We start from the raw sequence: 13,297 nt of genomic DNA, 5'->3' as shown, positions 1-13,297 counted from the left end.
CAGTTAATCTGACCTCAGTGGTTGGGAAGATGTTGGAGTCGATTGTTAAGGATGTTGTTTCAGGATATCTGGAGGCACATGATGAAACAAGCCATAGTCAGCATGGTTTCCATAAGGAAAAATCTTGCCTGATAAATCTGAGAGAATTCTTTCAAGAAATATCAAACAAGGCAAAAGAGAATCAGTGGATGTTGTGTACATGGATTTTCAGAAGGCCTCTGACAACGTACTGCACTTGAGACTGCTTAACAAGATTAGAGCCCATGGCATTATAAGGGAAGACACTAGCATGGATAAAGCATTGGGTGATGAGGCAAACAGTGGGAATGAATAGAGCCTTTTCTGATTGTCCTCTGGTGACTAGTGGTGTTCCTCAGGAGTCAATGATGGGACTGCTTCTTTTTACATTGTATGTCAATAATTTGTATGATGGAATTGATGGCTTTGTGATCAAGTTTGCATGATATGAAGACAGGTGGAGGGGCAGGTAGTGTTGAGGAATCAGGGAGGCTGCAGAAAGACTTGGATTAGGAGAAAGGGCAAAGAAGTGGCAGATGGAATACAGAGCCGGGAAGTATACGGTCATGCACGTTGGAAGAAGGAATAAAAGCAGAGACTATTTTGTAACTGGGGAGAAAATTCAAATATCTGAGTTGCAAAGGGACTTGGGAGTCCTCGAGTAGGATTCTCTAAGGGTTAATTTGCAGGTTGATTCAGTGGTGAGGAAGGCAAATGCAATGTTAGCATTCCTTTCAAGAGGACTAAAATACAAAAAGCAAGGATTTAATGCCGAGACTTTATAAGGAATTGGCGAGGCTTCACTTGGAGTATTGTGAGCAGTTATGGGCAGCTTACTTAAGAAAGGATGTGCTGACATTGGACAGGGTTCAGGGAAACTTCACAAGAATGATTCTGGGAATGAAAGGCTTATTGTACAAGGAACAATTGATGGCTCTGGCCCTTTACTTGCTGGAATTTAGAAGAATGAGGGGAGATTTCTTTGAAACCTATCGGATGTTCCAAGGCCTAAACAGAGTGGATGTGGAGAGGATGTTCCTCTGTTGGGTGAGTCACAGACCAGAGAGCACAGTCTCAGAATAGAGGGGTGTCCATTTACAGCGGAGATGAGGAGGAATCTCTTTATCCAGAGTAGGAGTGAGTTGGAGAGGCCTCTGATGATGCTTAGGTCAACCTTGTGAAAGTGTTCAGCAGAACGGTCACCGTCTCTGCATTTGTTTTCTGGAGCGTAAAGCAGACCCTACAGTGAGCATTGCAGACCCTCTTCTCTCTGTTACCATCAGGGAGGAGGTACAGAAGCCTGAAGGCACACACTCAGCGATTCAGGAACAGCTTCTTCCCCTCTGTCATAGATTCCTAAATGGACATTGAACCCACTTTAAAAAAAAATTATTTCTGCTTTGCACTATTTTTAATTTAACTATTTAATATATATATATAGATATATATATATATACACTTGCAATAATTGATTTACATATTTATTTTTCTCTCTGTTATAGTGCATTGTACAGCTGCCGCTAAGTTAACAAGTTTCACGACAATATGCAGGTGATATTAAACCTGATTCTGATTCTGAGTGTGGAGATTGGTAGGGTGGAAGTTGAGGTCAAGGGAACTCTAACCTTTCTCTAGGATTGGAAGAGGTGGAGTTCAAAGTTCAAAGTACATTTATCATCAAAGTACTTATACTATATACAGGCCTTGAGATTCGGCTCTTTACGAGCAGCCACAAAACAAAGAAACCCAATAGAACCCATTCAAAAATAGGAGACCGTCAAACACCCAACGTGCAGGGAAATAAAGCAAATCGTACAAAGAATAAAAGTAAGCAAATAAGAAATTGCTTGTGTTATATGGGCACATGTATAGAAAATGGAGCTGATGCAGTTGAAAATCATGGATGCAAGAAATTCTGCAGGCACTGGAAACTTTGAGTGACACACAAAATGCTGGAGGAACTCAGCAAGTCAGGCAGCATCTATGAAGAGGAATAGAGTGATTTAACTTGGGCTGAGACCTTTCACCTGTAGTGGAAAGGAAGGGAGAATAAGGTGGTGGGGGAGGGGAGGGTGTACAAGGTGACAGGTGAAACCAGGTGAGGAGGGAGGGTGGTTGGTGAGTTGGTGTGGGAGTGGGAGGATGAAGTGATAGGTGGAAGAGGGAAAGGTCTGAAGAAGGAGGAATCTGATAGGAGAGGACAGTGGACCATGGGAGAAAGGGAGGGGCACCAGAGGAAGGTGATGGGCAGGTGAGGAGAAGAGAACGGGTCAGAGGGGAGCCAGAATCAGGAATGGAAAAGTATCAAAGTGAGACGGGGAAAAGTTACTCAAGTTAAAGAAATCGATGTTCATGCCATCAGGTTGGAGTTTACTACACCTCCTCCTCACTATCCTATTCTGGCTTCTTCCCCCTTCCTTTCCAAAGTTCAAAAGTTCAAAGTACATTTATTATGACAGTATGTAGACTGTATGCAACTTTGAGATTCATCTCCTTACAGGCAGCCACAAAACAAAGAAACCCAACAGAACCCATTTAAAACAATAAAGCAAGCAAACAGTCTGTGATACCAGGCATCACCGCAGCCTTACAGTCCCATTGGAATTTATTTGCAGTGAGTTCAATGTAAATTCTATCTATATCTATATTGGATCTCTCTCTATATATCCATATTTCACTATCTCTATCTCTATCTGTCTCTCCATCTAGCTCTATCTCTATTCACCTCTCTCTCTATACTTTATATTTTATTGTCGTCAAACAATTGGTACTAGAATGTACAATCATCACAGCGATATTTGATTCTGCGCTTCCCACTCCCTGGATTACAAATATTAAGTATTAAGAATAGTAAAAATTGGTAAATATTAAAATTTTAAATTATAAATCATAAATAGAAAATAGAAAAATGGAAAGTAAGGTAGTGCAAAAAAACCAAGAGGCAGGTTCGGATATTTGGAGGGTACGGCCCCGATCCGGGTCATTTCTGAAGTCTACAGAAACCAATTGAGAAGGCTTCAGCCCAGCACAGAGTTGAGCAAACCCCACAGAGTAGCGAGCCAAACCAGCCTGTTTCTCGCCTCCAACCACGACACCCCAACCGTTTCAATCTGGACTGGCAATTAAACAGTTCAAACCTCAGCAGATTCCTCCCCCCGGGAGGGGGAAGAGGGGGAGCTCCTCCAGTTTTAGTGTGCGTAGCTTTGGATTTCCGGAACCCGCAGACTTTCTTGTGTTTCTGAGTCACTACTGCTCCGCTGAAGCAACCCAGCAATTTAGAACAAAGGATTCTCTGGAAGGAAGCCATCTGATTTGCATTGAAATGAACTGGTGTACAAGTCTGCTCTAGGCATGAAAAGACAGCTTGTTTCAGAGCGGCCACTTTCTCACTGGCAAGTTCAAAGGTTCATTTATTACCAAAGCACGTATCCGTATACAACTCTGAGATTCATCTTTTCCAGATAGCCACAAAACAAGGGAAGAACATGAAAGTTGCCCAGAAAGGAATAGCAAAACCACCCCCCACACACACATACATCAACCCCCAAAACCCCTCCCTTTGCACAAAACCAGAATAGGAAATTCGACCCCCCCCCTCAAACAACCCTTCCCCCGCACAAAAAAAACTAACAACACATTAATCCCTTCGAACAACAAAACGGAAAAGGAACGGGTGATAAAAAAAAACACAGAATATAAAAACCACCAGTCAGAAAAAAAAGCCCACAGTCCATAAACACAATAGTCCAATGTATAAATGCAGAACTACGATACCATCCTAAGATGACACTGAAAGGGAGGGACACCACATGAGGCAACGAGACCTACCCACCTGCCCCCCAGTGAGTCACACATGATAGGCCACTCACAGATTCCTTCTCCAGCAGTGATCCAAAGGAAGGCAGTTGGCACTGAGCTCTCACTCGCCTTCCACATTTGTCTCCACGTCTCCATAGTCATAGTCATATTTTATTGATCCTGGGGGAAATTGGTTTTCGTTACAGTTGCACGATAAATAATAAATAGTAATAGAACCATAAATAGTTAAATAGTAATATGTAAATTATGCCAGTAAATTATGAAATAAGTCCAGGACCAGCCTATTGGCTCAGGGTGTCTGACCCTCCAAGGGAGGAGTTGTAAAGTTTGATGGCCACAGGCAGGAATGACTTCCTATGACGCTCTGTGTTGCATCTCGGTGGAATGAGTCTCTGTCTGAATGTACTACTGTGCTCACCCAGTACATTATGTAGTGGATGGGAGACATTGTCCAAGATGGCATGCAACTTGGACAGCATCCTCTTTTCAGACACCACCGTGAGGGAGTCCAGTTCCATCCCCACAACATCACTGGCCTTACCAATGAGTCTGTTGATTCTGTTGGTGTCTGCTACCTTCAGCCTGCTGCCCCAGCTCACAACAGCAAACATGATAGCACTGGCCACCACAGACTCGTAGAACATCCTCAGCATCGTCCGGCAGATGTTAAAGGACCTCAGTCTCTTCAGGAAATAGAGACAGCTCTGACCCTTCTTGTAGACAGCCTCAGTGTCTCAATCTACTCTGTAGAATAGTTTAAAATTTACCTTCCTTCAAGTAACACTGTTTCGAACAAGGTGTCACAGCTCAGTCCCATCATTTCTGATTGGCCAAAACATCTCCCCAATCTCCATCAGCACAGGAGCACCACAGGGATGTGTGCTTAGACTGCAGTCTATTTATTTATTATTAATTTTTTTCTTCTCTCTCTCCTTTTTCTCCCTCTGTCCCTCTCACTATACCCCTTGCCCATCCTCTGGGTTCCCCCACCCTTGTCTTTCTCCCTAGGCCTCCTGTCCCATGATCCTCTCATATCCCTTTTGCCAATCACCTGTCCAGCTCTTGGCTCCATCCCTCCCCCTCCTGTCTTCTCCTATCATTTCGGATCTCCCTCTCCCCCTCCCACTTTCAAATCTCTTACTAGCTCTTCCTTCAGTTAGTCCTGACGAAGGGTCTCGGCCCGAAACTTCGACTGTACCTCTTCCTAGAGATGCCGCCTGGCCTGCTGCGTTCACCAGCAATCTGTGTGTGTGTGTAACTACACTCATTCTATTTCTGGTGTCCCCACAACCAATGGTCTCACTTTAAGGGCTCTTTATCTTGTCATTTCATGCTTGTTATTTATTGCCGATTATTTATATCTGCACAGTTTGTTGTTCATTTATCCTGTTAACTTACTGCTCTATAGATTTCCTTGCTGGCAAAAGTATCTCGGATGTGGTGACACGTATGTACTCTGATAATAAAGTTTACTTTGAGCTTTGGTCTGCATAATCTTCAATCACAGGAACACGCAGCACAGAAAGAAACTCACTTGTCTTCCAATTTAGGGAGAAGACGGGAAGCCCATGCTGCCAGCCGGCTCATTCCGAGATCCTGGAGTACACACGAGGGGACCTACTGGAAACGTCTGGCCGTCACTGTGACGCCTCCACGGTCCAGGATACTGAGGGACTGGGCTCTGCCTAACAGCTTCTGCGGGAGCCTCCAATTGGCTCTTCACTGCAGCCCGAATCTCTAACTCGGTTCCTTTGCCCGCAGTCGCTGCTCGGCCCGTTGAGCATATCCAGCCATCTTCCATTTTAGATCAGGATTTGCATCATCTGCAGCAAACATTTCAATCTTACTGGATGAGTTGAGGCAAGCAGCTTGTGTTCAAAGTTGTCACTAAACTTTATGTCACCCTAGGCAACCCTGAGGTTCATTTTCCTGCGGGCAAACTCAATAAATCTATAACCACAACAGAATCAGTGAAAGACCGCCCGACTGGGGCGTTCAACTAGCGTGCAGAAGATAACAACCCGTGCTAATACAAAAGGACGCTGGAGCAGAGGGACGAGTGAGAAAAGGTGGCACAGAAGACGGCGGATACCGGAATCTGGAGCAACAAACTATCTGCTGGAGGGACTCAGTGGGGGAGGGGAGGGAGAAATTGCCACTGTTTTGGGTTGAAACCTTGTATCAGGACTGGGGGGGGGGAGAAGATAAAGAGAAGGGGTCTATGCTTCCACCTTGGATCTCGGGTCCATTTCAGACTCAGGATCCATCCCAGACGGCGGGTCATCGTCAACTCCGGCATTTCTCCCCACGCAGGTTGGGACGGACAGATAGACACGGCGTGCCGGTACATGAGGGTCAAGGCAACCTCCCCCCCTCCCCACCTCCTCCGGGGACCCCACAGCCCAGGAATCGCAGGACAGGGGACAAGCAGTAGCCCCAGTAGCAACAGGCAGAAAGAGGGCTAAATAACAGAAACATAAAGCTTTGAAATTAAGGCCCCTAAAACCTATACTACCTATGACAGGACTCTAACTAATCTCCAGAAATAAAAAAAATGCCATAATAAGGAGGTTCAATTGGACAGCGACCCTGGAGACAGAAGCGAGCTGTGTGGAGATGATGAAGAATGGTCGGCAGTTCAGGCTAGGTGTGTTAGGGGGAGGTAGGAGGGCGAGGGTGGAGACAGCTGCTTGAGGGTGAAAAACAGGGACGCAGAGGATAACCGTAAGCACAAGAGATTCTGCGGTGGCTGGAAATCAAGAGCCGCAGGAACCCGGGCCAGCCAGCATCCACTGAGAGGAATAAACGTTTCGGGCCAAGGCCTTTCCTTCGGGTTGTAAATGGGCGCCAGTGCCGGAAACTGGCAAGTACGAGGGGAGCTGATGCGAACCATCAGGACAGGGTGAGAGGCAGAAAGAACCAGACGCGGAGGAGGGGTGGTGAAATGTATATAGCTATAGCAATTGGATGGAATAGGGGAGGGGAGGGGAAATGGGCGATTTCTAGGCAAGTAACAAAAATATAGCGGGTCCTATGGTGGGGTGGGGGGTGATCTTCGACCTCTTGACTATCTACGCCCTAATCCAGGACCTGGTGTGTTGCTCCAGATTCCAGCATCCCCATCTCCAGATACTGCCGGACTTCTGAGTGTTTCCAGCATTTCCATCACCTTGGGGGGAAAAAAGCACTTTCAACGTTCCCAAATTCAGTTTTCGCGGGGACTTTAAACCGCGTCTTTCTAATAGGCTCCTCGCAACGTCAATCATCCACATTTCAGCCAATGACCGCAAACAAGACGCCTCCGCTCCCTGAATTTAAAAAAAGTAACCGTCGTGAATAGCCAATGAAAATCAGGCACTGGCGGATGACGTCAGAATAGGTGGGGGGAGGGGAGGGCGTGGCCAGTCGGAGGCGGAAGCAGCATGGTGGTGAAACACGTGGAGGATGCCTCGCAGTTCCAGACCCTATTGAGCCAGACGGAGAAGCTTGTGGCCGTCATGTATTCGGCCGAGTGGTGCCACAACTGCCGGATGATCCGCCCGCACTTCTACAACCTGTCCGAGCAGCTCACCGGCGTGACCTTCGTGGAGGTGGACGTGGACGACGCGGAGCCGCTGGCCCGCTCGGCCGGCATCACCTGCATGCCCACCTTCCACTTCTTCAAGCGGTCGAAGAAGGTGGGAGAGTTCTCGGGGACGAAGCGGGAGAAGCTGGAGCGCCTACTGGATGAGCTGACCGATAAAAATTAGAGCAGAAGGGATGGGAATAAAAAATAAACTTGAGGTTTGACTTTTCTGCCTTGCGCAGGATTACCCTGGAAGAAAGAAATCCGCAACTAAAAATTACAATGTAGAGAAATTAAGCAAGATGGTCTTTAAACACTATATATATGGGTATCTTTATAGAGGCTAGATACACAAAATGCTGGAGAGATGACAATATGCCTGCCGAGATATCGACTGTTTGTTTATTTCCATAGATACCCCCTGACCTGCGGAGTTCCTCCAGCATTGTATGTGTGTGTGTGTTAATCATTACTTAGTGCCCGACCTCAGTTGTCCCAACGGGCGACGTGGATCACCTCCAATACAACTGGGGCAACTTTAATTCAACTGTGCGACTTCCTCTACCAATTAAGAATTAGTGGTTTTGAAGAAGGCAAATGTGTATGATGCTTGCAAGAGAAACTTAAATGGCAGTATTCCATTAAGAAAATCTGTAGTAAGGACAAACTACAGGAGGTGTTCAGCAAATCAGGCGGCACACTGTGGGGGTACAACTGAAGGTTTATTGACCTAATCAATTAACTGTTTCTCACACCACAGAATCGGTCAACTGGCCAGTTTATTTTTAACGGCTATATTAACATTTTAGATAAGGACAGGTTGGGAATGGGATGGAATTAGTTATCATGATTATAAAATCATAGATATGGATGGAATTAGATATCATCATGATTATAAGATTATAGATACGGGTGGAATTAGTTATCATGATTATAAGATCATAGATATGGGATGGAATTAATTATCATGATTATAAGATCATAGGTATGGGTGGAATTAGTTATCATCATGATTATAAGATCATAGGATATAGGAGCAGGATGAGGCCATTTGGCCCATCGAGTCTGCTCCACCATTTCATCAGCACAGTAGTGTAGTGGTTAGCCCAACGCCTTACAGTACCAGTGACCCAGGTTCGATTCTACGTTCTCCCTGTGACCACGTGGGTTTCCTCCGGGTGCTCCAGTTTCCTCCCAAAGTCCGAAGGCCTACCGGTTGGTAGGTTAATTGGTAGCCTAAATCGTCCCATCATTAGGCTAGGGTTAAATTGGGGGATTGCAGGGTGGTGTGGCGCTGTATCTCAATAAATAAATAAATCAATCCAGGCTGATCCATTTCTCTCTCAGCCCCGCCCCCTGCCTTCTCCCCATATTTTTTCAAACCCCGATGAAACAAGAATCTACCAGACTCTGCCTTAAATTGCCCAGTGACCTGGCCTCCACAGCTGCCTGTGTCAGTGAATGCATTCCACAGATTCGCCACTCTCTGACTAAAGAAGTTCTGCCTCTGAAGGGGCGCCCCTCTATTCTGAGGCTGTGTACAGTACTCTGGTCTTGGACCCTCCCACCACAGGAAGCATCCTCTCCACATTCACTCTATCGAGGCTGTTCACCATTCGATAGGTTTCAATGAGGTCACCCCTCATTCTTCTGAATTTCAGTGAGTAGAGGCTTAGAGGCAACTAACAGTACGATGCAGGTGATCATGGTCTTTGACCACGATTGTTCTTGGCACGTTTTTCCACAGAAGTAGTTTGCTTTCTTCTGGGCAGTGTCTTTACAAGACGGGTGACCCCAGCCATTATCAATATTTCAGAGATTGTCTGCCTGGCGTCAGTGGTCGCATAACCAGGACTTGTGATCTGCTCGGCGACCGTCCGCCACCTGCTCCGTGGCTTCATGCGACCCTGATTCGGGGTGGGGGGCGTGGGGAGGTAAGCAGGTCAGTGGAGGGAAGAAGTGCTTTACACCTCCTTCCCTTTTTCCTGTGGTCCACTCTCCTCCCCTATCAGATTCTTTATTTCCCAGTCCTTGACCTTTCCCACCCACTTGGTTTCACCTATCATCTTCCAGCAAGCCTCTTTCCCACCCGACACCTTTTTATCCTGGCATCACCCCCCCCCCCCCACCCCTTGCAGCACAGTCCGGAAAAAGGATCTTGGCTCGAAATCGACTGTTTACTCCTTTCCATAAATGCTGCCTGGCCTGCTGAGTTCCTCGGGCGTTTTGTGTGTGTTGCTTTGCACCTCTTTCGGTAGAGACGTATCTCCACCCCGTCACCCAAACTGAATTACTAGCATAATTAATACAGAGTTTCCTTCACATTCTCAGAATAGAATGCCAATCCAGATAGAAAACACACCACTGAATGCTAATCAAAACCTGTGTCCGCTGCAGTTCCCGGTACAGATGTGATCTGATCTCGGTCTTTTTTATATCCTTGAGAGTGTGCAACACTATAGGAGGTGCCTATTTATAGCGAGACCCAGCTATCATCTTGGGTGATTTAAAAATGTCTTGAGAGATATTGACATATGTAAAGATCTCAGTGAGACGCAACAGGGTAAATGCTTTGAGTGTTTTCTACTGATGGGTGATTCTTGAACAAGGAGATGGTACATGCAAGCTTGATTTAAACGTTCGAGAAAAGTTTGGATGAGTACGTGGATGGCAGGGATGTGGAGAGCTATGGTCCAGGTGCAGGTTGATTGGGCAGGTTCAACATGGACCAGATGGGCCAAATGGCCTGTTTCAGTTCTGTACTTTTCTATGATTATGTAGTTGTAAGAAACCTGTGCGAGTAAGGGTGTCTTTATGCAAAGGATGGTCTGCTCCGTTCGCCACAACTGACAGGATCTCCTGGTAGCCACCCACTTCAACTCTGCTTCCCATTCTCATTCGGATATGTCCATACATGGCCTCCTCTACTGCCATGATGAGGCTAAACTCAGGTTGGAGGAGCAACACCTCATATACTATCTAGGTAGTCTCCAGCCTCTTGGTATGAGCATAGAATTCTCCAACTTCCAGTAATTCCCTCCCCCTCCCTTCCTCTATCCCTATGTCACTCTGCCCCCTCTCCACCAGCTGACTATCACCTCCCTCATGGTTCTGCCTCCTTCTACTACCCATTATGTTTTCCCCTATTCCTTCTTCACCTTTCCTGCCTATCACCTCCCTGCCTCCCCTCCCTCACCCCTTTATCTTTCCCCTTACTGGTTTTTCACCTGGAACCTACCAGCCTTCTCCTTCCCACCCTCCCCCACCTTCTTCATAGGGCCTCTGCCCCCTCCCTCTACAGTCCTGACGAAGGGTTCCGGCCTGAAACATTGACTGATCATTTCCACGGATGCTGCCCGACCTGCTGAGTTCCTCCAGCGTGTTGTGAGTGTTGCCTTGACCTCAAAAGAGCAGTGCATGCAAGACGGCCCAAGAATCTCACAGAACTAGAAGCCTTTTGCAAGGAAGAATGGCGAAAATCCCCCAAACAAGAATTGAAAGACTCTTAACTGGCTACAGGAAGCGTTTACAAGCTGTGATACTTGCCAAAGGGGGGTGTTACCATGCAGGGTGCCCAAACCACCGTCAGAGAAAGCAGGATCTCCCAGTGGCCACACATTTTGATTCCACATCCCATTCCCATTCTGACATGTCTATCCACGGCCTCCTCTACTGTAAAGATGAAGCCACACTCAGGTTGGAGGAACAACACCTTATATTCCGTCTGGGTAGCCTCCAACCTGATGGCATGAACATCGACTTCTCTAACTTCCGCTAATGCCCCACCTCCCCCTCGTACCCCATCTGTTACTTATTTTTATACACACATTCTTTCTCTCTCTCTCCTTTTTCTCCCTCTGTCCCTCTGACTATACCCCTTGCCCATCCTCTGGGTCCGCCCCCCCCTTGTCTTTCTTCCCGGACCTCCTGTCCCATGATCCTCTCATATCCCTTTTGCCTATCACCTGTCCAGCTCTCGGCCCTCCTGTCTTCTCCTATCATTTTGGATCTCCCCCTCCCCCTCCAACTTTCAAATCCCTTACTCACTCTTCCTTCAGTTAGTCCTGATGAAGGGTCTCGGCCTGAAACGTCGACTGTACCTCTTCCTAGAGATGCTGCCTGGCCTGCTGCTTTCACCAGCAACTTTTATGTGTGTTGCTTGAATTTCCAGCATCTGCAGAATTCCTGTTGTCATTTTTAACTTCATGCCTTTTGGAAATCAGGTCATCTTTTACTGGCTTAGCTATTCACAGTAACAGAAATTTTGACCAGGGGTGCCCAAACTTTTGCATGCCACGGTATACCTAAGACTTTTGCCCAGTGCTGTATGTAGTTTGATAATAAACTTACTTTGAACTTGGATAAGACCAGCACTTGTGGAGACTTGATCCTGGCAGCATCTGCACAGGGGCAGCTCTGGTTGTGAGTCGTTTCAAATTCTTGGCATTAACTCTGGACAGATGCAAACTAAGTTTTGGTTGCGTTGGTTTGAACTATCATAGAATTATCATCGTCATTACGTGCCATGTCATATGAAGTGGGCGATCTTGGTCTCATGATCATCATTGGTTTCTTGGCAAATTTTTCTACAGAAATGGTTTGCCATTGCCTTCTTCAGGGCAGAGTCTTTACAATTATCAATACTCTTCAGAGATTGTCTGCCTGGTGTCAGTGGTCGCATAACCAGGACTTGTGATCTGCACCAGCTCTTCATACGACCATGCCTTTACATGGCCCTGATTCGGGGTGGTGCTAATGGTGCCTCACCTTACCCCAGGGCGACCTGTAGGATAGGGGAGGGAAGGGACACCTCACAGAGAAGGGGAGGAGTAGGCCAGTTGGACCCTTTGACCCTGCTCCACCATTCACTGACAGCCGATTCACCGTCTCAACTTCTGTCTGGCCCCACCCTCCCATATCCTGAATGCTGCTTATGCCCGGATGATGTGGGAGGATGTTCCCGAGGATCTGCATTTATCAATTGGTCTAGGGACCTTTTCAGTCTTATGGTTTTTATATTCTGTGTTTTTGCCCGCTCTTTTTTTGTGTGGGGTGGGGAGGGGTTTTGGGGTTCAATGTTCTTGTTGCGTTTTTTGTGGGGTAGCACGGGTTTGGGTGTTGATTTTCTTATTGCCTTTTGTGTGGGGTAGGGGGGTTTGGGGTCGATGTTCTTACCGCATTTATTTTTGTGGGGTGAGGGGAGTTTGGGAGTTGATGATCATGTTGACGTATTTTTGTACGGGGGTGGGTTTGATGTTTTTCTTTGAATGGACATTATAGTTTTCTCTGTTTCATGGCTATCTGGAGAAGACGAACCTCAGAGTTGTATACTGCATAAACACTTTGATAATAACTGAGCCTTTGAATCTTTTTGACCCTTTGTACCTCCAAATGAATTCAGCAACATCGCCTCCGTGATCTTCAGTGATGGAGAATTCCACAGGGTCACTGTCCTCTGAGCACAGGAACAGGCATTACAGCCACAATGTTGTGCCAAACTAATTAAGATAATGGTGCCTAATTAAACTAATCCTTTCTTTCTGTACATGGTCTCTTGCTATTTGTATGCCTGACTAAGATCTTCTTCCTCCAAGAGGACCACAACCTTGTCGTAGGGTTTATAGGCTTGTGTGCCTCAATGACCTGGAGAGCTACGTTGGCTGGAGTCAGGGTCTTGTGCTTTGGCTCTTGGTAGGGTCACCCATGCCAAACAGGTCAAAGGGTAGAGGCCAGACTGAGAGTGGTCCACCCATCCTACAGGTTCGGGGGTTCAGCTCAGGTTTAACAACCCTGAATGGTAAAAATAAATTTGTTACGGAAGCAGCAATGAAGAATCTTTCTATATCTGTGTGTGATGGTTCACAGATGGAGGATCTTCATTGCTGCTCTAAATGT

The 13,297-nt window shown here is 46.6% G+C and overlaps 1 protein-coding gene across 1 annotated transcript; it reads left to right on the top strand.

Moving 5' to 3' along the window:
- Nucleotides 1-7,259: 7,259 nt before the first annotated feature.
- Nucleotides 7,260-7,586, top strand: LOC134353240 (thioredoxin-like). The gene has a single exon (XM_063061270.1). It carries the CDS (start codon nt 7,260-7,262, stop codon nt 7,584-7,586), a length of 327 nt encoding a protein of 108 aa, XP_062917340.1.
- Nucleotides 7,587-13,297: the final 5,711 nt, after the last annotated feature.

This window comes from Mobula hypostoma, chromosome 10 (genome assembly GCF_963921235.1).
Source record: "Mobula hypostoma chromosome 10, sMobHyp1.1, whole genome shotgun sequence".
Classification (NCBI taxonomy): Eukaryota; Metazoa; Chordata; class Chondrichthyes; order Myliobatiformes; family Myliobatidae; genus Mobula; species Mobula hypostoma.
Note: the sequence above shows the minus strand (reverse complement) of the source record. Positions and strands in the feature narration are given on the sequence as shown.

Coding starts and splice junctions, on each gene's coding strand:
- LOC134353240 (XM_063061270.1), top strand. CDS start 7,260: ATGGTGGTGAAACACGTGGAGGATGCCTCGCAGTTCCAGACCCTATTG.